Source organism: Ostrea edulis, chromosome 5 (genome assembly GCF_947568905.1).
Source record: "Ostrea edulis chromosome 5, xbOstEdul1.1, whole genome shotgun sequence".
Taxonomy (NCBI): Eukaryota; Metazoa; Mollusca; class Bivalvia; order Ostreida; family Ostreidae; genus Ostrea; species Ostrea edulis.
In genome coordinates this window covers 45,933,856-45,961,724 of record NC_079168.1, presented here as the reverse complement: position 1 = coordinate 45,961,724, position 27,869 = coordinate 45,933,856, and the positions used below count along the sequence as shown (strand labels likewise).

The window sequence follows — 27,869 nt, the reverse complement described above, 5'->3', positions numbered from 1 at the left end:
TTGTGGATAGTCATTAATATACAGGATAAAAAAAATAATGGGCCTAAAATAGAGCCTTGTGGAACTCCAATGGTTACATTTTTTTCATCCGAGAAATTGCCTTTCCAAATAACTCTTTGTGTACGATATATTACATATGATTTAAACCATTCAAAAGTATCATTCTATATGCCAAATGACTTGAGTTTGTGTAATAAAACCTTGTGATTGAAAGTGTCAAATGCTTTCCGTAAGTATATAAAAAGTACACCAGTAAGTTTACCTTCATCAATATTTTTAAGCCATCTATCTGCTAGAGAAATAAGAGTACTTTCACATGAGTGTATTGGCCTAAAACCAGACTGACAATCTGTAATAAGAGAATTTACTGACAAATACTCATAAAATGAATTAAAAACATGCCTTTCTAAAATTTTGCTAACACAAGGTAAAATGGATACAGGCCGATAATTATTAACTAAACATTCATACCCTGATTTAAAAAGTGGTACAACACGTGCTTTTCCCCAGTCATCTGCACAGGTACATGAAGATATAGAATAGTTGAAAATATATGCAAGAATATCACATACACTGTTTGATGAAAGTTTTAGAAGTTTGACAGAGATTGGTACCATCCAAACCTGTTGCCTTTGATGCAGACATACATTTTATTTCATTTTCAATAAATTCTGCAGTTATACCTGGTATTGTATAAGAATTTTTAGGTATTTGTTCTTGAACAGTAGGTAAAGTGTCATTAAAATGTTTTCCCAGCTCATAACCAATGTTACAAAAGTAATTATTAAAACATTCAGCAATACCCTTTGTATCTTTTAAAACTACGTTATTGTCCTTAAGAAATGTACAGTTTGTATTCATTTTCTTAGATGGTAAGGATTGCCTAAGTTTGTCCCACATGCCCTTGGGCTTGTTTTCTGCCAGGAAAATTGCCTCCTCAACAAATGCATGTTTTGCCTCTCTGATGTTTTTGTTACCCTGTTTCTTGATGCTCTGTATAGGTTCCATGCGTGACCATCATTACTCTGTGTCGCCTTTTTAAAGAGGTGTTCACGACAGTGCATTTCTGTAAGTATGTCATCGTTTATCCATTCTTCTGAACGCGAGTTAATTCTTCTTTCTTTTAGAGGAATGTGTTTATCCACTATTCTAAAAAATTAGAATAAAAGAATTGCCACATAGTATCAATATCCACCATTTCATATAAGGGACTCCAGTTTATATATTCTCATTACCTGTTTATATGTTCTCAAGTACTGTTTACGCTTGGCCTCTCAAGGATGCTGCCAGGAACAAGACCTTTTATCTAGAATTTTACATATTGATCTTATTACATGCCTCAAAATAAGCTTTGTAATCAATCCAGGATCCATTACCATCAAATGTCGCGGGCTTTATGACAGTTTTACCAGACGTGTTACTGGGAACAGAACTACTACTGCTTTCATTAGCTGGCAACGCTGAGGCAACTGGCGTACTTGGTACAGCAGGCCCATGGCCTCTGTCTTTAGCAAAACTTGATATTGAGCTAACACTTAAAATACTCCATTGTATACGCGAAGTTGAAATTCAAAGTGTATAGGTATATTCTGATTCACTCAGTGACAATTCTAAACACATTGACTTTAGGGTGGTATACGCATCGCTTCTAAATATCTTTGTCTCCAGAAACATGGAAATCATAGCCTTGGGTCTGATTATCTCCATATCTACCCGTAAAACCTTCCATATTACTTCCGGTTGTGATGTTGGAGTTTATATCAACTTTACCCATCAACTATCAAGTCTTTTTGTCCCAAGTCTACACCAGAATCAGATTCAAGACGTGGCTTATTAACTAGTACCTTGCTTGGCGTAGACCTTAACGTTTCTAAAATCTCTTGATTGTCGTCGTCTGACGTCAATTTCTCCAAGATCCGCGGTGGATTCTGATTCATGGCCACCCATCGTTAATTCTTTATACATACGAAGTGACCAAACAAAAATACCCAAGACGTACGTTAAATCTTACTGTTGTCAACGTATGTAACATAGTGTACATGGAACTCGGTACACTGTTTCTGAACTTGTTCCTCCAGAACCCAGTGACAGGATACAGTTTACGCAGATATAGTGGAAGAAAGGTGAAAATGGCGAACAGTGATCAAACTCACAAATCCTATAAGTAATACAAAATAGATAGTTGGGCAAACACGGACCCCTGGATATACCAGAAGGGGATCAGGTGCCTAGGAGGAGTAAGCATCCCCTGTCGACCGGTCACACCCGTTGTGAGCCCTATACCTTGATCAAGTAAACTGAGTTATCCGTAGTCAAAATCAGTGTGCCAAGAAAGGTCTAACAATCGGTATGAAATACGTCAGACAGCATTTGACCCAATGATAGGTTGTATTGGCAAACTAAATCATTATAACGACCATAGAATTTGCGAAATGCTGACTTTAAACGAGACTGTTGAAATCCCTGCTCCTTCAACTTGTTTGTCAGTAGCCTGCCTCGATTTAAAAACTGATCTAAACAACAAAATATACCCCATGCCACCAAAATGTAACGTGTCATCTAAGGGTTCCTTTTTAAGGGTGGGTTGGTTGCATATTGTTTAACGTCCCGCTCAAGAATATCTCGCTCACATAGAGGTGTCACCATGCCGGCAAAGGGCTGCAAAATTTAGGCCTATGTTTGGCGCTTGCGATCTTTGAGCAGGGAGTGATCTTTCTCATGCCACACTTGCTGTGACACGGGGCCTCGGTTTATGCGGTCTCATTTGAAGGACCGCCCCATTCAGTCGCCTTTTACGACAAGCAAGGAGTACTGAGGACCTATTCTAACCCGGATCCCCACGGGGCTCTTTTTCAAGGGATCAAAGGGTTCAGTAAACTTATAATAAATATAATTTTTCTCGGGCTCTATTTAGGCAAATGCTTAAGCACAGGGTATTGTTTACAACGATTATTCCTGATTTACTTATCATGGGATCCGGTTTTCTTAAATACACAGGAACACAAGCCGGGATTAGAACTATTCTACAAGGTAATATAAAACTGGCTGGGCTCCTTTGCACCTGCTTCTATTCCTTATTCAGGATTACTACACCTTTTATCTCATCACTATTCCTTGCAATGGTTTACCTTTCACCGGTGTCTTGTATATACACCCTAACCTTTCGATTCCTTTTCACTATTACTTCTTCAACGGTTTACCTTCTTCTGTGGGGATCGAGGTTAGAATAGGCCTTCAGTAACCCTTGTTTGTAGTAAGAGACGACCAAATGCGGTGGTCCTTCGGATGAGACTGCAAAAACCGAGGCCCGTGTCACAGTAGGTGTGGCACGATAAAGATCCCTCCTATTTCAAGGCCGTAAGGGCCGAGCATAGGCCAAAATTTTCCAGCCCTTCACCGGCAATGGTGGCGTCTCCATATAAGTGAAAAATTCTCGAGCGTTCCGCAAACAATATACAACCAACCAACTTTCTTCTGTGTCTTCTTAAAATTGACGGATGCTGCCTATTCCCATCCAAACAGGAGTAAACAGGATCTCGGACTATTCCATTAGTCCGAGTCACATCAGTGTTTGGAAGGTATAGGCCCATTGTACCATTCATTACTCTTTATACGAGTATACTATCAATTGAGCTCTTTGGGATATCGCTATTCAAAGACACCTGCATATCTTTTAAAAGTCGTAATTGCAACTTTTCCCCCTCCTAATTACGACTTTTTATCTCGTTGAACATTACGACCTCCTTTAAAATTACATGTAAGTCGTTATTACAACTTTTAATATCGTTATATTAAGACTTTCATCTCGTTCTTATCCCGTGGGGATCCGGATTAGAATAGGACCCCAGTACCCCCTTGCTTGTCGTATGAGGCGACTAAATGAAGCGGTCCTTCGGATGAGACCGCAAAAAATGAGGCCCCGTGTCACAACAGGTGTGGTTCAAAGGCCGCAAGCGCCGACCATAGTCCTAAATTTTGCAGCCCTTCACCGGCAATGGTGACGTTTCCATATCAGTGAAAAATTCTTGCGAGGGACGTCAAACAATATACAATGAATCAATCAATCATCTCGCTTTTACGACTCTTAAGTCGTAAACAATGACATTTAATCAGTTATTACTACTCTTTGTCTCGTTATTACGAGTTCTCTCGTTATTGTGACTTTATTATGCCATAATGATGACTTTTTATCTTGTTATTACGACTTTTTAACTCGTTATTACAATTATTACCCCGTAATTACGACTTACATTTTTTATTTGACCTCACTAGATTATCGTAGTTTTTTTTTCTTATAAAAAAAGATATTAGAAACATGAATTGTAGTAATCCTTGTTTAATAGGCTTCGCCGATTATACAAATGACTCCATCCATCACTTATATACCCTCATTATACAAACGACCCAAACATTCCATCCTTAAATACAACTAACTTCAATGAAAATTATTCTACAAACTCTCACCCTGTATCAAGTATACAACCTCATGAATACTTTGTCAATGTTATAATGGTCACAAAATGCAATATCTCATCAGAGGGCGCGCTAAGCAACCTTGACTTACATTTACTGGATAAAATGAGGTCGAGAAACAGACGACACTATTGGAATGAGTTGCCTGCTGTACAACAAACGGAGCAGACGCACATTATTCAAAAGCGACATGGCAGTGTTTGTCGCTGGACTCATCGGGGTGATCGTATTTTACATCATTATCCTGGTCATCGGGCTGATTGCTGGACGAAAGAAATCCACGAGTTCGGACTCACAATTTCTGGCAGACAGGGATCTTGGACTCTTCGTCAGCAGCTTCACCCTGTCTGGTAAGTACACAAGAACGAACAACATCAAAGTTCTTCTTCATTTCATATTGCATGCATGGAAGAGAAAACTGTACTGTATTGTGGGGAAAGGTGTTTGTATGTTCTTATGATGGATGCTGGGTGTTGCTCTTTCAAACAATTGTGTTGATCACATTATCTTAGGGTATCAGATCTCAGACTTTATGCCCAAAAACCTACGAACAGGTCATAAATATTAAAATACGGGGATTTCAAGGTGTCGTTTTCCAAATGTACATGATGGAGGACATATAAAACCCACTCGAGTTGAAATAAATGTGAAGGAATTCACCTGACAGATTCATGGTTTTTGATGAAGAGGAGACGTTGTACATTTTGTATCACGATAAAGTGTCGATGTGAACGAACGGCAATTTGTTACAATTCTCTGTGAATGACCTACAATAAGTCTAATTTTCAGCGAAATTCACAGAGATGAAATGCATTACATCCGTCTAAAACTATACGGAATTGTTTTTATTTTTTTCAAAATTTCAGTAGTATGGACTATCTCACAGATTTACTATTCAAGAGTAATTTGATGTCATATTGTATCCGCTGTACATAATGATTTACATTAATTGTCAATTGCCACATACTGATAAACCGTAGTAAAATGTCAACGGATATGAAACAGCCATTAACCTTTTACATTCCGTTCTTTCTTATCAACATATGCTTCCTGTATGAAATATGAATTACCGTTTCCTCGTGAATCTGAACAAAGTGTGTATGAATCCCAATGAATATAGAACGGCTATTTTAATAGTCTAGGTCACCTACACGTTTGTCAATGCAGTGTTCTACGAGAGTGGGAAGTCAAACGGCTTGCGTGACCTAGGCTACTATTTTAACTGCTTGAAATATAACGAAACGAAAGTAAAAGAATAATATAAGATAAATTTCGAAATGTTTTAAAATACATGAGGGTATGAACAAAAATTAATAATAATTGAGATAATATTAGCTCGTTATAACGAGATAAACTAACTTGTTATATAGCGAGATTAACTAACTCGTTATAGCGAGATAATTAAACTCGTTATAGCGAGATAATTAAACTCGTTATAACGAGATAATCAACTCGTTATATAGCGAGATAATTAAACTCGTTATAGCGAGATAATTAAACTTGTTATAACGAGATAATTTAAAACTCGTCGTAACGAGATAAACTAACTCCTTGCAACGAGATGATTAAGACGTTATAACGAGATAACTAGCGTGTTATATCGAGATACTAATTCGTAATAACGAGATAATTAACGCGTTTTAACGAAATATTAACTCGTTTTAACGAGATACTTACTCGTTATAACGAGTGACCAGATTTTTTTTTTCAAAAATGAGCTTATCCTGTTTAACATCGGTATGCTAAACGTACTTATGAAAATTGGAATACATTGTTTTCATATAAGTGATTTCACTTGGAAAATAGGTATTACATTAGATTAACATAGTAAGATAAACCTGACAAATTGTCCTCTACCGTGTAACAGGAAAACAAATGTGTAATTTTATGTCGCTATTTATTGAATGTTTACGCTGTCACTAGCTGTAGGTGAAGTGTCACTTTTGAAATATGCGCTCAATGCCGGATTATCGTCACAACGCTACAACATACATCGCGTTAAAGGTCATATCTGAAAAACCCGTGATGCCAGGTAATCTGACTTTTAGCGCACTTTTTTTTTCTGCGCACCGTTGAATATGCTTGCTTTGCCTCCAAAACGTTTTGATATAAAAAGTCATAACAGCAAGCACCAAGCATTTCAGATTGGGAAGTTTGCCCCCCCCCCCCCCCCTAAAAAAACCCACACACCAAATAAAAAAAAAACCTCAACCCCAAACAAACAAACAAATACTTAATTATATACAGAATTGATTTTATCCCACACTAAAATGATTTTGAACGTTTTAATGATCTAGTATCCAAGGAAATTCATTTCCAACAGGTGCACACATTCTTGTGAAAATCACAGGTAATTAAATTTCTTGGGATCGAATTTACTATTTCCTCTTTAATAGTAAATTCGAATCCAGGCGATATAATTGCCTGTGGTGAAAATCAATGGGGATACACTTCCTCAAAGTAACACGATATGTAGTATTTCGTCTACCTGATTTATTTCTGAATGAATTTACACAAGTTTTAAAAGTAACAAACACTCAATTTTTGTAGGGTAATTTATGGGCGGCGGAAAGAGTAAAATGGACGTTAATGGAAAACGAACAATTTTAAAAATTAAAAAAAAAAAACATACTAAATTACCAAACAAACCAGCTTGAAATAAAATCAACAGATTCCGTTGCAAAACCAACAATGACTGATGCAAATCCAACAGTCCTGAAATGACGCTAAATGGCGTGGAAAAAAAGACAGACATCTGAATGAACGCTAGATGGCGCGCGAGTCTATCTACTTAATCATATTATGTGTATATGTATATATTTTTTAAGTTTAGATCATTTTTAACCAAATTAGAATATCAGTATCTTTGTGGGGTTTCTTCATCAAGGTTTTTTTGTTCTTTTGACTAGTAAAAGACAAACGACAGATCTAATTTGATAGTTTAGATTGTATTGGACTGATTAAACAAGGAGGTTGAAAAACAACAACTAAACACATATTCATATTGTTATTCTGTTCAAGGCAGAACAGTTTTGCAGCTTCTGATATGCTGGTGTTCTGAGAGTCCGACATGATTGGCAATTTCGCGGGAATTACGTTTAAAATATGAACACATAAATATGATGATTATATGTAGATAGATTCGCGCGCCATCGAGCGTTAATTCATAAACGTCTGTCTTTTTTCCACGCCATCTAGCATCAGATCAGATAATGACTGTTGGATTTGCATCGGTGATCGTTGGTTTTGCAAGGGAGTCTGTTGATTTTATTTTAAGCTGGTTAGTTTTGTTTTACAGTATGTTTTTGAAAATGACTCGTTTATATTTTGTATTAACGTCTTTTTTATCCTTTCCGCCGCCCATAGTAATTGTTGCCATGACAAGGGTTAAAAAACATGAATTTTAACACTTATTAATTTTCGAAAATAGCAAAAGCTTATCACTATATAATTAAAATCAACAACCATCACTACTGTATTCTTGTAAGGGATTATCTATATATTAAACCTCCAAAATAAAATTTATGGGCAACGTTGATACGGAAATGTCATAAATATTCAAATATATGTAAAGCTTGCGCACGCAAACACACAACCCCCACCCCCACCAGGATGATAGGTGTTAACCCACAGGAACCGGTAATTTTGTCTGTATAGTAATAATAGTAGGGGTCTATACCATACCAACTACAAATAAAGTACTCAGTTTGTTATTTAATATCGTGTTCGATTCGTCTTAATGGCCACAGCACGCTTTTCTGGATTTTCGAGCCTAAGCGACACATGGTTAGTAATCGATTGGAATTTCTTGCATTCATTGACAGTATTCAATGTATTGAAACAGAAAAACATTGGTTTTTGGAATAAACTTTTGACTGAGAGATGCCTCGCATGATTGCAAAAATGATCGTTTGCGTGCTATTGGGATGCTGGAAGCTGGGGTGTCTCAAAGCAATGCGGCAAGGCAGTTTGGAATTCATATTACATGTACAATCAAACGCATTGAAGTGGTATAATTTTTCGTTTGTTCGGAATGTTAAGAGCTTTCTATTAGACGTTTGATGTTAAGCAATGACACGCACATTTTCACAGAACTATAAGTAAACAACATTCGGACACACCCCTTATATCACCAAAGACCACGTGAAATTTTATGAACATTTATATAATACACATGTATCTCACTGGTGTAATCCCAGTCATGCAGGGGTATGGGTTTCAAGTCCCCTTTAATGTGTAGGTAAGCGTATCATTTCGCCCACCCCTACTCATTTTGGTCTAAACAGTAAGTAAGAGATGTTAAATATGAAACAGTTCTTGTCATGTTAAAAAAACCTCTCTACCAAACAAATTAACACGACTTCTTCCCGAGCTCTTCTCCATCCCGCGAGTACCGCCCGGTGAATGCTCGTATTGAACATTATGAACGACTAGTGACATTTACACTTCAAAGAATTTGTCGTGTTACAGTGTCTATCTTGCCCCGCTTTATCTACCCGATGGTGATGTATTGATGATTTCTTGTAAAATACTCAAATGGCGGAACTGGGTACTAACTCATCGCGGACGATTGGAAAACATCGGATTGAAATTCCAATATTAATGGGCTGTTTCTAAGTTGATTTAAAATCTACTGAGTTTCATCTTCATTTTGTACATAAATGAATACTTTTACAAACGTATTTTTATTAAAAATATGAACGCTAGGGACTATGCGAAGGAGACAGTTTAACCAAGAAGAATATGTTTATGTAAAAGTGGATTGAAAATCAACTTAAAAATAGGGGTCAGCGATGAGTTTGTATCCGCCTATTGCATCTGCCTGTAAACAAGCGTTTGACTAATCAAAGTATTACAAAAATTCTAATTTTCAATATACAAATTAAGTCAGGTAGTGATGAGCAAAACTAAGTATTCTTATTCATTTAACTATCTGTTAAAATAAAAACAGAAGAAATTTGCCAAGTATTTTACATGAAATTCGATATTCTTTCAGAAACATCTCAAATGTCAGATACACGCAAATTATCAAATATTCTATTACAGTTTTCTTTTTTTAATGGGCAGATCATTTTTTCGTCTTCTTCGGCACGTGTTGCTGTGTGTAAAACTTGCAATAACGCGTGCATGGAGAGAAATTTCAGAAAGCGATATCAGAGGGTTTTACCGTAACACCGGATATCTCAACGATACTTGACAATTCTGTATGCGCAGTGTTATATATATTTTTGCATGAAAATGTCTATACATATTTACGTAAAAACTAGTCTTCTTTTCATTGTGTTTATTTATACTCTTTTCGAACACATTCCTTATCAGCAAATCGCACGTGCCACCTGTAGTTTGTTTTGGTGGGCGTGTCTTAAGAAGAGCTGTTAGTATCAATCGGGAAAAATAGGCGTGTCATTAGTCAGCAGTGACGGTCGTGCTCGGACTTACCGTCGTGCGGAGAACGTTACATTGACACCTGCGTTATTCAGCGCTGCTAATTCGGCGGAGGGAGCGTTTTGTTCTGGGGTAGAATAACAAAACATGGAAGGACCCCTTTGGTGATAGTGGAGGGCAATTTAATCGACATACGCTACCGTGAAGATTGTACGTCTGCACATCATTTCATTCATTTACAACAACCAACGTGACGTCATTCTGCAGCAGCACAAAGCTTGACTGCATTCGTTGTTAGTGACTATCTACAGCAGCAAAACGTGAATACCTTACCCTGCCGTGCGATGTTACCAGATTCATTACCTAAAGAACGTGTTTGGGATGAAATGGAACGACATGTATGTCAAGAGTTGGACGCTTTGCGTCGTTCTTTATTGTGCATATGGCGGAATATTCCCCAAGCATTTCTGCATATATTGCGTTGTAGGTGTGAAGAATGCATCGGTGTAAATGGCGGTCACATACGCTATTAAACTGGTGAATTGTTTTGCACCCCCCCCCCCCCTTATATTCAGTAGCTGTTCGAATTGAAAGACAATGTATTAAATAATGATATACATAATGCAACATATTTTGTACATGAATCTATAAATAAAATTGCTAAACTAGTTTCTTTTTTTCCTGCTAGTACACTCAATGGTCAAAGTATTTCTGCACTGCTAATTTTCACTATATAATTCATTGAATAATACAATTTTTAAAGCACTGATAAAAATATTTCAACCTTTAGCCATCACCATAAAAATTTCACAAATCATGCCTAGATTTTGATTTGCTATTGTTATTTTACCTATACGTGTTACTTTTTAATACTCACTAGGATAATCATGTTGTAAAAACTGTATTTGAACTTAATCTTATACTTTAAAACGTCTACCTCCTAATTCATAAATCGACCCACAATTCATACTTATATATATATATATATATATATATATATATATATATATATAGAACACTCAAAGTAGCATAATTTATCATGAATCTTGAGTGAATTCTGCATATATTTTGAAAATTTTATAATGATAATATTGATTATCAAATATTAGTGACAATTTTATAATGATAATATTGATTATCAAATATTAGTGACGTTTTTAAAATATGACAGTTGTAATTATTATATAGTGAAAATTAGCAGTGCAGTCATACTTTTGACCCGTGATTGTATATTTAAATATTGACACCCCCCCCCAAAAAAACCCCAACAAATCTCTTTAAATACTGTGATGCAGTTACATTAGTGTTAAATCTAGGATATAGTGAGGGCACACATATCATATGTTCAAAAGGGCACTTTTCGTAGCGGCAAGACAATTTCGTGGCACTTTCATTGTATCATACTATGATAGTAATAGAATGATCATTTAGCCTCTTTAAAATTCAATACCTGCTGTCTTGATTGTAAACTTTTCAATCAACCTTGTGAAATAAAGAACAATTGTTTATATTTAACAATTTTTTTTTTAATTATAGAGGAAAAAGAGCATGGTGCAATTAAAAAGGGCATAGCACCAGCATTCTAGTTTGCTTTAGATTTGACACTAGTTACATGTATATCAAACACAAATGTTTTATTATAAAAAAGGTTCACATCTTTCGGTTTTTTTTATGATTGATCTAAAGGAAAGCATACAATTAAAGGACACAACGCATGTTTCTAAACTTTTTCATTTTTTCAGCAAAATTAACTCTTTTTATGCCTAAAACTACTTTAAATGTGTTTTAAATGAAATATTTTGCGTAGTTTTCGAGTTTGAAAGCGATGAAATTCAAATCTTGCGATATGCATATTTTCTTTCGCTAGTTTACGCGCCATTTTGTGTGACGTCATATGCGCCCTCGGGTTTGAAAACATCTATTAGCCATTTCATAAACAGATTAGATTTAATCGACAAAAAACCAATTGTCACGTTAACGGCTTGTAAATAATATTGCATTAAGATGTTTTGTGTCGTGCTCGGGTGTACTAGTGGTCGGTAGAAAGGATTAGACTGAGTATTTTTCAATTTTTCGAAGGAAGGTACGAGAAAAAAGACGTGGATAATTTTTTTGTTGGAGCAAGAACTTTACCTTAAAAAACACACCCAGTCACCTTTTCAAACATCGCTTGGACAGAGACCCTGATAAACTGCGAGAAAATGGATATATCGAAGCTATAAGCACTGGTAGGCCTATAGCATACATTCTGTTTTGCTCTTCAAATTCAATACACACTCGGATCAACTGACCTTCACCTTGTAACAACATATATCGACGATACAATGTAACTTCTACCAACTGGTAGATTTACAACAACAAAAAATAAAGATACAAAATAATTGAACTTTTAATTATACAAATAATAGAATATTGTATTCCTAACTTTAAATTGAATTATAAAATTATTTCTTTATTGAACTCGTAGCATCTTGAGTGCGTCAGTAGGCTATAACGCCGTGCTCCCACTTCGTACTTCCTAAAGACGTGCAAATCACAATTCAAAAATAGTAATAAGATTGCTTTATCAAAATAAAATAATGTGATTACCACTTTAAATTTGAATATTTTTATTGATTTGTGTGTGTGTTGTCTTTTTCTTTCTTTCCGAAATGCACGCGTGACAATAGCTTGGCATAGGGCCTAGTTGTCAACAATTTAACGTATCATAATTTGTCTAATCCAAAAATAAATAATGATTGCACTGTTTCTTTTAGAAAAACAGCGCCAATTAAAGATGTATAAAGGAATAACATCCCCAAACAGTTTGTAGACAGCGGCCCATATAAACATTATTTACTCACAATTTTGCCGATTTCATACACGCTTTACTCGCTATATTTGGGTATTTACATCGTTATATGTGTGCACTGGTGGCGAACACATATAAAACTCTGACAATTTATCAACATCGATTTAAATGTTGCCCATGGTAAATTAATTAGGCCCCTAAAAGTTGAGTTTTTAATAATATCTCGCGGTACTTTCACAATCCGAAGGGCGCATGTGACGTCACTGTACCACGTGACTACCTACCTAATTAACTTGACTTTTTTTAAATCGGGGCTTAGATTTAAGTCTGTATTGTGGTTAAATATCGCAAAATTTCGGCAAACGAACTATTAGAATTAATTACTATAAGCATAAAGAAGACAAAATGCATGTAATATTGTATACTTTGAAAACATGAGATGTGTCCTTTAACGGAAGTGATGTTGTTCTTGGTCATCAGGACACAACAAGGGATTGGACGGAAAGTGGTTGCAAAGAACTGTTGAATATCCCTGGTTATAATGGAGATTGTTTTATGATGGATCGTTGGCATAAATTTTGTCATTACTGGGGCAGAAAGAACTTTGAGTTGGCTGATGATTAAAGCAAAAGTTTAGAGCTATTTTGAATTGACGTTTTGGGTAAAAACTTATTTCATCCCTTGTGGGATTTATTTTTGTTTTTTTGTTTTTGTTAGGGAGTAGTATGGTATATACCCCTGCTATTACTACTACATACAAAATTACAGGTTCCTGTGGTCAACCATTAAAAAACAAGAGGTACTGTGAGCAATGCTCACTAAGAATACCCCCCGCTTACCCCAATCTCCCAAAGGGTGTTGGTAATAGGTATAAACTACCTCTTTTCTGAGTGTAAAAAACAAATGGCATGACAAACCGAACCATATTGCTACTTCGATGTCCAGTGCACTTGACCTTTGACCTTTTGACCCCAAAATCGATAGGGAACATCTTCATCCCATGGGTAGTCCATATGTATGATATGGTGACTGTAGGTGGAAAGGATAAGGCTTTAGAGCCCGGAAACCATATTGCTACTTCGATGTCCAGTGTGCTTGACCTTTGACCTTTTGACCCCAAAATCGATAGGGAACATCTTCATCCCATGGATAGTCCATATGTATGATATGGTGACTGTAGGTGGAAAGGATAACGCTTTAGAGCCCGGAAACCATATTGCTTCTTCGATGTCCAGTGCGCTTGACCTTTGACCTTTTGACCCCAAAATCGATAGGGAACATCTTCATCCCATGGGTAGTCCATATGTATGATATGGTGACGGTAGGTGGAAAGGATAATGCTTTAGAGTCCGGAAACCATTGCGTCTACAGACGGACGGACGGACAACCCGATTCCAGTATACCCCCCCCCCCCCCCCCCACAACTTGTTGCGGGGGGTATAAAAATCACTTGTACGAAAACGACTTTAGCTTGTGCAGTGCAGTCGGATAACCATTAATTCCTTGTTTTCCATAATTTGTTAGCAACAATGGTGGGCGGTGCTTACATCAGCGGCACAGCCTCAGAAATCGCTACCAGAGGATTGGTCAACACTGTGGCGCCTATTGCATACAATGTCGGACTGGCAATTGGTAAACATATTTTATGAATTTTACGCATTGAAAATATATACGAGTAATAACTTTACTTTTGGAGGCTGATAGATCCACTCTTGCATGGTAATCAAATACATGGATTACCACGTGCTCCAATGTACATCCCCAATTTTTTTAAGCATTTCAATTGTTGTTCACAATGCTATTGTTGTTCTCGATACGTCGTGTTTCAACAATGCATTTCCATGGTGATATAATTTATGCTGAATTCATACTTACATTATGTATCGCAAGTAAAGCGAAATTAGAAAAATCGTTTTCAGTACCAGTTTTTATTCATTAATGTGTTAAAACTGTATTTGTATTTGCAGCTGGAGTATTTTTTGCGCCAAAGGTTCGACGGGGAGATTACACCACCATCTTTGATCTATTTCAGATGAAATTTGGCAAAAAGATGGGAGCCGTTCTTTTCTGTAATGAACTACTGGCAAATATTTTCTGGGAGGCTGCTATACTTGGGGCCTTAGGTGACGAAAATATTACATTTGAAGGTCTGATTATCTTATGATGATAGAGATGAAACAGAATTCAATGAAAGAGTGTATCAAACATAGACATAAAAATGTCCAGATGATGATCTGCACAATTTCATCAACAGTAAACGACAACCAAAAACTTACGCAGTTCAAAATTTGAAGAGAAGATTAATGGATTTTTAAATACTAAATTCAGCGATCTACGTTGTAGCAATTATACGTTTTCATTATAAGGAAATTTGTTCAATTTTCGACGGAGACGGTTGGGGGAGTTGAACTTTGTTCAACATCTCTACGTCATCACGCACTGGGCACATGAATGTCTAGCCAGGTCATGCAAGCCGTTTGATTCTCCACTCGTAGAGCACTGCATTGACAAACGTGTAGGTAACCTAGACTAACGAATGTATCGCATGGGCCTCTTCACAACCTCGATTTATTTGAAATAACGTATATCTCAAAAAACATTCAAATTTAAAAACAAAGAGAGTTTATTTCAAATTATGAGCACTGTATAAACAGATATATTCGTTTTACAAAATGATAGGAATAGATTCTCAAAAAGTTTAATTTGTACACGAGCATCACACACTAGGCACTATACGGACGGGGTCATTGCTGATTGGGGAGGTTAAAGGTACTCCATATCACTGTTTCTTTTTATTCTTAATCAGACGTTGATTGATTGATTGTATCTTGTTCAACGTCTCTCGAGAGAATTTTTCACTCAGATGGAGACGTCACCAAGACAGGTGAAGGGTTTCAAATTTAGACCTTTGCTCGGTGCTTTCGGCCATTGAGCAATGAGGGGTTTTTATCTAACGATGACTAGGTAAAGATATCCAACAAATACTAGGTAAACATAATCCACGTTTAATTGCTTTCGTTGTGTTGTTCGGTGGTACAGAGTGCAACAATTCGAAATACAAAAACAGTACAACGTCGTTATAAAGAAGTCATAAAGTTAAAAATAAATATGGTAAAAGTTTATTCAAAACAGTAATAGATTTTGACATCCATCCTCAGGTGAATACAAATTGAATATGTCCAAATATTGAATTTGTATTCACCTGAGGATGGATTGTGTGTGTGTGTGTGAGTTTATGTAATTGGTATACAATAATTAAGAGTCTTTTTAAGTAACTTGACTACTGTTTGTAGGGGCCTCTCTGAAGTCAGTGATTGGTTTGGACATGAACGTGGCTGTGATATCGTCTGCTTGTGTGGCTATTGTGTACACCTTCTTTGGTGGACTATATTCTGTCGCATACACGGATGTCATTCAACTCATTTTCATTGGTGCTGGTTTGGCAAGTATCTTGTTAGCACACTTGAGCTGAAAACTCCAGTGACTTTTCTGATCAAATTTTATCTATTGTCTGTCTGTAAACCACGGCGCCAATGTCAATCAAACCTGGAGCAGAACGTCCTTAGATAAATGAGATTCAAGTTATATCAAATGAAGAACCACACCTCTAGGGGGAGGCAATGAAAAACAAGCGCGCAAATCACAAAATCCACTGAAAACCATACCTTGCATAAATTTCTCCATATATAATGATTCAAATCAAGATCTCTGTAGTGAGGGAGGGACAACAATGGATGTTTGCATGGATATATCTAACAAAATCACTTAACATGCATACTATTCTCCTCATGAATCACAAGAGTAGTTTGCCAAATTAATAGACAAGCACCCTCATGCATTGTAGTTTGTTCATGTCATAACTCTCAATGTCTTAGTGGAGCCAAAAGAGAGGTTTGAAATATTACAGAGAACTCTTTTAAAAGCATCCTCGAAAGAACCTCATGGTTCAAGTTCAATGTGTTTACTCATTAAAAGCCAAATGGACATTTACTAATGAGGATGTATGTACAGTATACCAAATTACTATACAAGAGTCCTCATAGTGTAAATTCGGGACAAGAGGATTAAAATGACTTTACAGAAGTGAAGTGTGCCCATATTGAATTTTTAGCTCACATGAACTGAAGCTCAAGTGAGCTTTTCAGATCACATTTGTTCGGCGTCAGTCTGTCTGTCCGTAAATTGTTAACATTTTCGACTTCTTCTCAACAACCACATAGCTAATTTCAGCCAAACTTGTCACAAAGCATGCTTGGATAAAGAGGATTCAAGTTTGTTCAAATGAATTGCAACTCCCTTTTCGAAGTGGAGATAATTAAGAATTAGTAAACAATTTGGTGGTATTGTTTAAAAGTCATCTTTTTAAGAACCTCTGGACCAATTTCAAACAAACTTGGCACAAATCATCCTTGCGTAAAAGGAATTAAAGTTTGTTCAAAATGAAGGGGCATGCTCTTTCTAAAAGCGAGTTAATGAAGAAAATGCAAAAATAGGATGGGGTCATTTAAAACCACTGGGTCAGAAAAGTTGAAACTTACATGACAGCTTTCTGACATAGTGTAGATTTAAGTTTATGCAAATCATGATCCCTGGGGGTAGAGTGAGGCCACAATAGGGGGTCAAAAAGTTGTACATGGGGATATATATGTATAGGATAAATCTTTTTTTAAATCTCTTTTTCATGTACAACAGGGTCATGATTACTCATGATCACTTATATTAATATGCAAGCATTTCCAGGTAGGGCAGAATCAAGTTTGTTCAAACTTGTCACAAGACCTTTTTTCGGTAAAAAAAAATTTTTTGACCTTGTAACCTTGACCTTAAATTTTGACCTATTTTTAAGAAACGTTAACGTAGGCAATATCCTCTGAACTGTTTATTGTAGGGATTTCATATTCTTTGTATAGATTCCTTATGGCAAGGCCTTTCATTTCATACCATATTTTGTCTTGTGACGTTGTAACATGGTTATATTGTGACCCTATGCGGGTAGGTTGAGGCCACAATATGAGGTCAAAATTTTTCATGGGAATAAAGATTGTAAAAAATCTTTTAAAAATCACAATAGCTGAAAAACAGTAGGGCCAAGATTACTCAGGTGAAAGATGTGGTCCATGGGCCTCTTGTCTTTGACTTTTCAATGTATCCAGATTATTCCTAACAATCAAGTGAGTAGACAAATTAGATTTCTGCCTATGTTTTGACAGTTTACGGCGTAAGTGCGGTTATCCAATGCGAGTATTGTTTTGAATGATACTAAATGAGTATCAGACTATGTCATTAAATCGATATTCCATAATTTGGTCATCTCTGCTGCTTTCATATCTTATTACTAGATTATAAGTAGTTTCAATTTGAGTAATTTGTTATGAAATCTAACTATTCAAATTATTTAAAACCATCCCCACTCTCTTCCCTCTAAAAGAAAAAAAGTCCCCCTCCTTCCAATGCTGTATTTTTGTTTAATGAATAGAAAGTTGAAGACTTAAATTAATTAATGCTCTTTCCTTTCACCTCATTGTCCTGTATGTAGGTTGTTTATGGAGTATGCCTCTCTCGGGAGTTGCTTTTTATGCATACAAACAAGATAGCATATTAGCTTAATTACGTTGTTCATTGTTTGTCTGATTATCATACTCTCATATGAATAGCAGTGGCGGATCCATATTATTTTCAGGGGGTGCGTCCCAAGTTTGTATCTTTTCCGCCCAAGAAAGGGGGTGGAAATGAAGACCTCAAGATGGCAAAAAATGACCTTTCTTTTTTTCTTAAGGGGGCTGGTGGGTTTACAATCTCCTTAACCCCCCTCTAGATCCGCCAATGTTTATGTTTACGTCTAATGGCTTGAACTTACGATCTCCCGGTTACGAAGCGAACGCTATACCACTGAGCTACCGCGACTGTAAAATCAGAGTTGTGTGTACACTCTTCATCGTAATAAAGGATAATTTGGAAGTCACTTTAGAGGGGCAAATCAAACCCTTATTATACATAGTTCTTTCTACTCTTTTCGACACGTTTACACGAATACTCTTTCAGTGCATTGCTTTGCCGTTCACATTCATGAACGAAGCCGTAGATCTGTCCAGAATAGAAGGGAAATGGCTGGGAACTGTGCCCACAGCACATATTGGAAATTACATAGACACATTTGCTGTGGTAATGTTTGGTGGGATTCCTTGGCAGGTAATGTGGTTTTATTAAACAAAAGTCTCACAATAAATATAATCAAACTTCCCCTTTTCTGTACATGACATGTCGAATACCCATCATCCATTTATTTTTATGCTTGAAATTTCAAGCCTTTTAAACTTAAAATATCTCATTAGAAAACAAATCAAATTAAAACAGTCCACTTTTCAATATGTTGAATTTCCATTACCATATATTTATACATATGTTCATATTCATCTTCGTGATATAGCCATGTGTTTGGTGACTTGGAGAACGTTCACCAAACAAAGGTTATATCTTATATATCCCTAGTCCATGAAGGAAACATCACCACCTGTAATGCTATTACATGACTATATGCCCATACATTCATACTTTACGGATTCAATCATACGTGGTTAGTGAGTGGTTACCAGTTGCACAGCATTCTCAATCGAAAAGTTGATTGATTTAAATACACTCGATCAAGGGAAACAGGAAATCAAAGGTAAAACCTTATCAATTTTTTCTGCAGTCATATTACCAACGAGTATTGGCCTGCAAGTCTCCAAGTATGGCTCGGACGGCTACCTTAATCTCGGTCATTTACTCCATGCTTTTGTTTGTTCCACCTGCTCTCCTTGGACTTGCTGGGGCTTCAGCAGGTGACAATATTTTTATAATTAGAATAAAATCCAACAGTCTGCATGCAATACCAGGTTTCTTTCTAATATAAACTACAGTAGTATTTTTTCTCAATAGATTGGAATGCCACTTCTTATGAGGGCAGCCTTCCTCTGAGTGAGACGGACCTGGAGTCAATACTTCCAATGGTACTACAATATCTTTGCCCTACAGCGGTATCAGTTATTGCCCTTGGAGCTCTAAGCGCGGCTGTTATGTCCTCTGCGGATTCGATCATTCTGGCCGTTGGCAGCGTGGTCGCAAGAAATATTTATCAAAATATACTGAGACCTAATGTGAGTGTATCATATTCTCAATTGTCTCAAATGGAAAAGTTAAACGATATTATCAATTAGTAAGGACAGTTGCAATTGCATGTACAGTGTATTCAAGTGGGCCGGTCACGATAAATGGTGGGAAAGGGGAGTGAGACAGTCTAATTTAACTTTTACATTTGTTTTGTAACACAAAAGTAGATGTAGGGTATAATTTTGATTATATTGGAAAGTGAAAAGGAATGGAGGAGGAATGGTAAAGGAGAGGGAAGGACTGGAGGAGGGAGATGTGGGTTACCACTACCACTCCATTTTACGTTACTCGTTTGCATTTGTACCACATAACCAACACCAGTGAGCTGCATCTTATTATCAAAGACACGTGTATTGATAATGGCAAATGAAATGCTTACTCTTTTTCAGGCATCAGATAGAGAGGTCGTCTGGGTCTTTCGTGTAAGTGTCATCATCGTTGGAATTCTTGGAACAGTTATTGCCCTGACAGTAAAGAGCGTATATGGATTACTAGTACTGTGTGGCGACCTCATGGCCGTATTGCAATTCCCCCAACTGATTTGTGCCCTGTGGCTAAAAGTTGGGAACACATACGGAAGTCTTGTGGGATTGATCGTTGGTCTGTTACTGAGAGTTCTTGGCGGAGACCAAGTTCTTCATATTGACGCCATAATCCAATATCCATTTTATGACTCAACACACAATCAGCAAATATTTCCTTTCAAAGTTTTTGCTATGCTCTGTTCTTTGGCAGCAATCATTGTGGCGTCCTACATTTCTTACTATGTTTTTACACGAAATTATCTTTCAAAGAAGTTTGACATTTTCCATTGCTTTCCAACAGAGGAAAGGGAAATAGATACTGAAAATGAAAATGAAATGATGTTGCATAAAAACCCGAACAAAAACAGCAACCTTGATTCAAACGATGAGAACAAAGATGAAAAAACACACATCAAACTGGAGAATGATTACCGTTTGTAAAGAATATACATATGGAAAAGTAAACTCATGTTGATTACAATACCTAATGTGTTATTTCAAATGTCTTCCACGCGAAACAGGTAATATTCTTACTACTTCCGCGACACCATCATAAAACCAACATGTGACGTGCAGGTTGTCGACAGTGAAATAATAAAATTCCTCTTCCTCTCGGTTTCTAATGTGAATCGGTCGCGGATCTTCGCTAAGAATCGACGTAATGGTCTTCAAAGTTTCCGCGGGAGATCGGAGGAATTTCAACAAAAAATTTGGATCTTTCGCATTCTTTGAAAACATATTCAATTGTCTTGTAGCTCTGTGTGTGAACATAACATTTAGTTTTGGAGTAGATGGTTGAACTATCCACGCAGGCACTCGAACATATTTAGCCGAGTAATTTTCAGATTCTTCACATAAACAGTTTTCAATACAACTTTCTCGATGAAGCATTCTGTTTCTGCGATTTTCCAAATTCAAATCCCCTTCATTTTCACAAGCATTTTCATGAAAACTACTGCTGTTTGACCATGATTGCCTACTTTCTACTTGTTCCGTTTCTGAACTGTCAGGTAAAGATTGTGGAGTATCATACTCGGGTATGTAAGGCTTTATGTCGAGAATAGGGGTTCCATCTAGGAGATCAATCCCACTCAGATAAAGAGAGCTGTCTGCAATATGAAACCATGTACATGATAAAATAAATAAAAGTACAAATTGATTACTTTGTATATCATTTTCATGTAACAGCCTTGTGCATAAAAAAGAGGCAATGTGATCACCTTCCACATAGTCCAGTTTTGCCAGCGAGAGCCCAATAGGGTTGGGTCGATGCGGTGATCTTGTTGAATAGAGGCCCACTTTTCTACCGTGTAACCGCGGTGGACTAACCTTTGACCGCACAAACTCTTTTTCATTTTTATGAAATACGAATATCAACCTACAAATAATTCATTCAACGCTTTTCATAGATGGTAATACACGCAAGAGACATGAACCTACATTATAATGAACGGAGACATGCTGCAATAGATATTTCGTGATAAAGGTAATGAACATAAGAAAAAATAAACAGAATGTGCTGAAATCATAACTACACCAGTCATACCAGTATGTAAATGAGAACGAGGTGAAAAATCTATATTGTTTAACTGCAGCAAATGGCTGTCGATCTTAAATGCCGGTCCGCCTCTTAAGGTATGGTACACTGATATTTGTCTTGGATATGTAATTATGAAGAAGTTGAGAACACAACGATTATTATGAATTGAAAAGAAGTTCCTTTCAATAAATGACTTGTTTAAGCTCTACGTAGTACTACCTTGGCTTTCTCGCTTTAGCATACTTTACAATGTCTTCTCAAGAAAAGAATACATGCATCATTGACAGACGTTCTATACAGTGGAGATCCTTTGTTTAAGACATTCACTCTTTCATCGATTTCCACTAGCTTTTTCTGGGGGCTGATTATTGACGGTGGACACAATCTTTTGATATGAAAAATGGAAGGTCTCCAAAACGGATTTGAATATGCTGTTGATGATGACAGATATCCGTGAGCGAAAACGTTTGAAACAGGACTACTACTGACCTTAAAGGATTCTATATAATGGAGCATACCAGATATGAGAAAATTCCTCTAGTCCCTCCAGAGTGTATTGAGGATTGTTGACAATGAGTCGGTCTAGTGTCAGGACACCACGTGCATGAGGGCATATTGTGGGCTGACGAGGGGTTCCTCTCTTGTGGCAGAATAGAGAACTAATAAATCCAATGGGCTTTATTTCACCTACAAAATTACGAAATAAAACAACAACAGGAAAAATAGCTTTCTCTAAAAACAGAATTGCTTCGTTATATGTTTGTAGCCATAAATTGCCACATTCAGTAAGTAATTCGGCTAGGTTAATGTAAAACGTCCTCATCAGTGACAGAATCATTTTCATACAGCAATTCCAATATGGTTGATAAAATAAGAATGTTTGACACGTACTCTGAAAACCGTAGACAAAGGTATTCCAAGATAAGAATGAGAATTTTTATTTTATTTTATTCAGGCAAAAGTATTTATATTTCCAATATTTTTGTCGATAATATCTCTACAAATTGTTATAAAACTCAGTTCATCATGAATGCGTTGCAGTTGTAATTAATGCACGTATGAATACAGATAAATATAGTACATTTATTTTAACACATGGGAATTCCGTCAGCAGTGAAAATATAATGTAAATGTAAACCATGCTTCAGTTTTAGACGCATTTAATATCCCAGTCAATGGGTCGGATGAATATGAGTTACAGTGCCTATACTGAATTCCTAAACTTCATAAAAACACTTACATAGATATATTGATGGATCCAGTAAACGATCTACCAGACCCGTGTCTTTGCTCCTCACAAAAATATTAATAGATGTGAAGGAGAAACTTCAAACTTACTGTGCCAATACATATACCAGAAGTGGTGTAAATCAAATACGGATTCTAAAAAATTCTAAAGAACTTATAGTAAATTTGAAATCACAAAACTTTTCTCAAATCAACAACATCAAAACGCATGACTTTTCAGTACTTTACACGACCATTCCTCACGACAAATTAAAGACTAGACTTTTGACATCATAGACAATTGCTTCTTCAACAAAAATGGAAAAGGGAAATATTGATATCTAGTGATCAGTCATCCAAAATATTATTTTGTTAAACACCACTCTGATTCAATTCACAAGTACTCTGAAGATGAAATAAAAAACATGCTGGAGTTCCTCATTGACAATATCTTCGTAGTCTTTGGTGATCAGGTCTTCCAACAGTCTGTTGGAATTCCCATGGGCACGAATTGTGCTCCTATGTTAGCTTATCTATTTTCATATTCTTAGGAATCAAACTTTATTCAAAATGTCTTCGTAAGAAGAAAAACTCTCTTCCTGTGGCCTTCAATTCGACATTTAGATATATCGACGACGTTTTATCTATTAACAATAATAATTTTCATTCATATGTCGATTCGATATATCCCTGTGAACTCGGAATAAAAGACACCACAAAGTCGCCCACTTCTGCTTTATACCGAGATATTCCCAACAAACTAACAACTCAACTTTATGACAAATGGATTGATTTCAGTCTCTCCATCGTCAACTTCCCATATCTACGTAGCAATATTTTATTATCACCTGCATATGGTGTTTATTTATCTCAATTGATTCGATACGCAAGAGCTTGTTCTGTGTATGATCAGTTTTTAAATCGAGGCAGGCTACTGACAAACAAGTCGATAGTACAGGGGTTTCAACAGTCTCGTTTAAAGTTAGCATTTCGCAAATTCTATGGTCGTTATAACGATCTAGTTTGCCAATACAACTTATCATTGGATCAAATGCTGTTTGACGTGTTTCATACCGATTGTTTGGCCGTTCTTGGTACACTGATTTCGATTGCGGATAACTCCGTTTACCTGATCAAGATACAGGGCTCACGGCGGATATGACCGGTCGAGAGGGGATGCTTACTCCTCCTCGGCATCTGATCCCACTTCTGGTATATCTAAGGGTCCGTGTTTGCCCAACTCTCTATTTAGTATTGCTTATAGGAGTTATGAGATTGGTCACTGTTCGTTATCTTCACCTTTCATTATTGAAATGTAGACAGTTCAAACAAACTTCAATCTGCACTAATTGAGGATGAATGACTATCTCTCATAACCCTGATGTTTTCATTATTGTGGCATATACCTATTCCTGGAACATCAATTTGATGAAACTTAAATCTGTACTACCTGAAGAAGTTTGCAAATCGATATGACTAATCTTGGTCATATTGCTTATGAGTTCAGTGGTAGAGCGTTTACTTCGTAACCGGGAGGTCGTGAGTTTGGGCCCCGCTTGTGCAATAGCCACGTCAAACCTTCATGTAAGACGTAAACATGGGGAGTGATTGCTCCTTCGCCAAACACTCGGTATTTAGAGAGCAGCGAAGAATCTCATAACTCCAATGAAACAGCATTTGACCTAATGACAGGTTGTATTGGGAAACCAGACCGTTATAACGACCATAGAATTTGCGAAATGCTGACTTTAAACGAGACTGTTGAAACCCCCGAACCATAATCTTGTTCGTCAGCAGCCCGCCTCGATTTAAAAACTGTTCATACGCAGAACAAGCTATTGCCTATTGAATCAGTTCAGAGATATAACGCCGATTGTTAGGCCATTCTTGACTGTTGAGACCCCTGCACCATCAACTTATTTGTCAGCACCTCCATAAGGCAAGGGTTATTGATTCGTTACCTTGCACTAGCCCTTGACATAAGTCACCATTCAAAACATGGGTTTGGGACAGAGGATGCCGCAATAAGCTAAAATTAAATAATCCAATCCTTGTTTAAGATGCGAGTTTGGTAAGAGCAAAAACAGAAAGTAAACAATGGTCTTTGTGAAGTACTTTTCCTAACATCAAGAACCTTGCGTGTTGAAGTTTTATGTAACGTGATTAATATAAACTTTTACGGTACCAATTTTGATGCACCAGATGCGCATTTCGACAATGTCTCTTCAGTGATGCTCAACCGAAATGTTTGAAATCCGAAATAACAATGAAGTTTTAGAGTATATTTCACATTTAAATGTAGAAGCTATTTATTCATCCGTTTCAATTTTATATAATTTTTTTTTCAGTTTGTTGAAATACAATCGACAAACATACTTGGACAATCCATTGTTTTCAAGTGGTTCATATTCTAAAACTTTGCGTCTAATTGTTTCTTTAAAAAAAAAACATATTTCTGAAAATCAATCTACGGTAACAAATTCTACATTTTGCCATCGCCGCGTCAATGCGTGTTTAGTTTCGTTTTCGACCAATAATAAAAGCCGTCTGATTGGCTCCACGCCACACACCAATCATATCCTCCGTCTCAAGCCCATGTTTTGAATGGTGACTGACGTCAAGGGTTAGTGCGAGGTAACGAATCAATAACCCTTGATTTGTGAGGATGGTTTGTCAGTAGCCTGCCTCGATTTAAAAACTGATCATACGCAGAACAAGCTCTTGTGTATCAAATCAGTTGAGGGATATAAACACCATATGCAGATGATAATGGAATATTGCTATATAAATATGGGAAGTTGACGATGGAAAAGCGGATATCAATCCATTTATCATAAAGTTGAGTTGTTAGTTTGCCGTTAATATCTACTTTCAATGAAATATCTAAGTATAAAGCAGAAGTGGACGACTCTGTGGTGTCTTTCATTCCGAGTTCACAGGGATATATCGAATCAACATAAGAATGAAAATTATTATTGTTAACAGATAAAACGTCGTCGATATATCTAAATGTCGAGTTGAAGGCCACAAGAAGATATTTTTTCTTCTCACGTAGAAGTTTTTTTTAAAAATAAATTCTGCTTCATATTAATATAAAAACAGGTCAGCTAGCAAAGGAGCACAATTCGTGCCCAATGGGAATTCCAACAGACTGTTGGAAGACCTGATCACCAAAGACCACGAAGATATTGTCAATGAGGAACTCTAGCATATTTTTTATTTCATCTTCAGAGTACTTGTGCGTGGAATCAGAATGGTGTTTAACAAAGTGTATTTTGGATGACTGATCACTAGATAAGAATATTTCCGTTTTCCATTTTTGTTGAAGAAACAACTGTCTATGATGTTAATAAATCTAGTCTTTAATTTGTCGTAAGGAATAGTCGTGTAAAGTGTTGAAAAGTCATACGTTTTAATGTTGTTGATGTGAGAAAAGTTTTGCGATTTCAAATTTACTAAAAGTTCTTTAGAATTTTTTAGAATCCACGTTTGATTTACACCACTTCTGGCATTTGTAGTCGCACAGTAAATTTGAAGTTTCTCCTTCACAGCTATTATTTTCGTGAGGAGCAAAGATAGGGGCTTGGTAGAGCACTTACTGGATTTCGTTGTGATGGAAAAGAATTTCATCCTTTAGATTAATAAAGAAAAAATTACAAAGGATATGGATGTTTAATTAATTTTCAGCTTGGAATAGAAACTTATCCGTCAACACTCAGTAGGAAAAAGATAGGCCTGCACCTGACCAGAATATATTCAAATTATCTTTCAAACGAATCAAAGTACTCATCAATTGTCGTTAATTTGTACTCTAAAATCCCGCTTGTGCGGGTTGTATATTTTGTAAAATAATAAAAATAGTAATGTACAGTAATAATTATGATTTTTTTTTTTTTTTTAAATATGACTGAACTGGAATTCAGGAAAAGGGTCGAAACCTGTTGTTGCACACAATGTGCGGAGAATGAATGATTGTTTTGCATTGAATGACTGTTTTATCCATTATTCAGAGCACAAGCCAGCGACAATCTGATTGTTCAATGTCAAACTCTGTGAAATCGTCCGTGAAAAAACTAAATACCCATTTGTAGCAATAAATGTCCTCCATACCTCGTTTCCTTGTATATGATGTATGGCAAATAGTACATGCACTTGCTGTTGTATAAACACTAATCAGATATATAAAAATAATAACCACACGCATTTTTAATCCAGATGTTGTTATAAATGTAATATGATAAGAAATAAATCTTGGTAAGGTCGATGCAATATACTGCGCACGACCTTCCGCTAGATCGTTCTACAGTACATGTACGTGTATAATTTCTATAGCCTTACCTAGTTTCTTTGTGAAATAGAATCGTATATTCCTAAATAGCTGCGGTTGCAAAAGTATCCATCTCAGATGCAAGTTTTGTCTTCTATAGAAAATAACAGAACACATGTCTAGATGCACATCTCGAACAGTACGAAAGCTCATAACAGTCAAGTTATCTTTTAAATTCGTTCATCAACTTCTCGAGATCGATAAGCATTGAGCACGCGTGCTGATTCGCATCAAACGGCGATATCAGTAGCGTAATGTAAGATTTGTCGCGTTGTTCACCTCGACAGTCGCTATTTCTTTTCTTTTTCCATAAATTAGCTCCGTTTTCCTTCAATGGATATATATGGAAGAAGGGGGGCTCAACAAAAATAATTGATAATAGAAATTCAAATAAAAAACAAAACTAAACACTGACAAACACCCCCCTCCCCCTCGTGACACAAACATTCTGAA

The 27,869-nt window shown here is 36.5% G+C and overlaps 2 protein-coding genes and 1 long non-coding RNA gene across 4 annotated transcripts; 1 reads left to right on the top strand and 2 right to left on the bottom strand.

Annotated features, from left to right (window-relative positions):
- Positions 1 to 5,671, bottom strand: LOC125651721 (uncharacterized). Its single transcript, XR_007361333.2, has 4 exons — positions 5,544 to 5,671; positions 4,565 to 4,820; positions 1,236 to 1,306; positions 1 to 1,149 (listed from the first exon to the last, which is right to left on the bottom strand). It is a non-coding gene; the product is annotated as an uncharacterized LOC125651721 (long non-coding RNA).
- Positions 4,610 to 21,481, top strand: LOC125651719 (high-affinity choline transporter 1-like). Of its 2 annotated transcripts, none has more exons than XM_048880439.2 (8): positions 4,610 to 4,823; positions 14,174 to 14,281; positions 14,617 to 14,772; positions 15,943 to 16,091; positions 18,692 to 18,838; positions 19,341 to 19,470; positions 19,568 to 19,785; positions 20,188 to 21,481. In XM_048880439.2, exons 1-8 carry the CDS (start codon positions 4,610 to 4,612, stop codon positions 20,761 to 20,763), a joined length of 1,698 nt encoding a protein of 565 aa, XP_048736396.2. In that variant the 3' UTR covers positions 20,764 to 21,481. The 2 variants fall into 2 exon arrangements, with proteins under 2 accessions (XP_048736396.2, XP_048736395.2); XM_048880438.2 differs by having other exon boundaries at positions 14,617 to 14,796.
- LOC125651720 (tRNA (adenine(37)-N6)-methyltransferase-like) lies at positions 20,735 to 27,559 on the bottom strand. Its single transcript, XM_048880441.2, has 4 exons — positions 27,428 to 27,559; positions 22,381 to 22,549; positions 21,543 to 21,700; positions 20,735 to 21,431 (listed from the first exon to the last, which is right to left on the bottom strand). The coding sequence occupies exons 1-4, from the start codon at positions 27,531 to 27,533 to the stop codon at positions 20,815 to 20,817; spliced, it is 1,050 nt and encodes a 349-aa protein (XP_048736398.2). The 5' UTR covers positions 27,534 to 27,559; the 3' UTR covers positions 20,735 to 20,814.
- Positions 27,560 to 27,869: the final 310 nt, after the last annotated feature.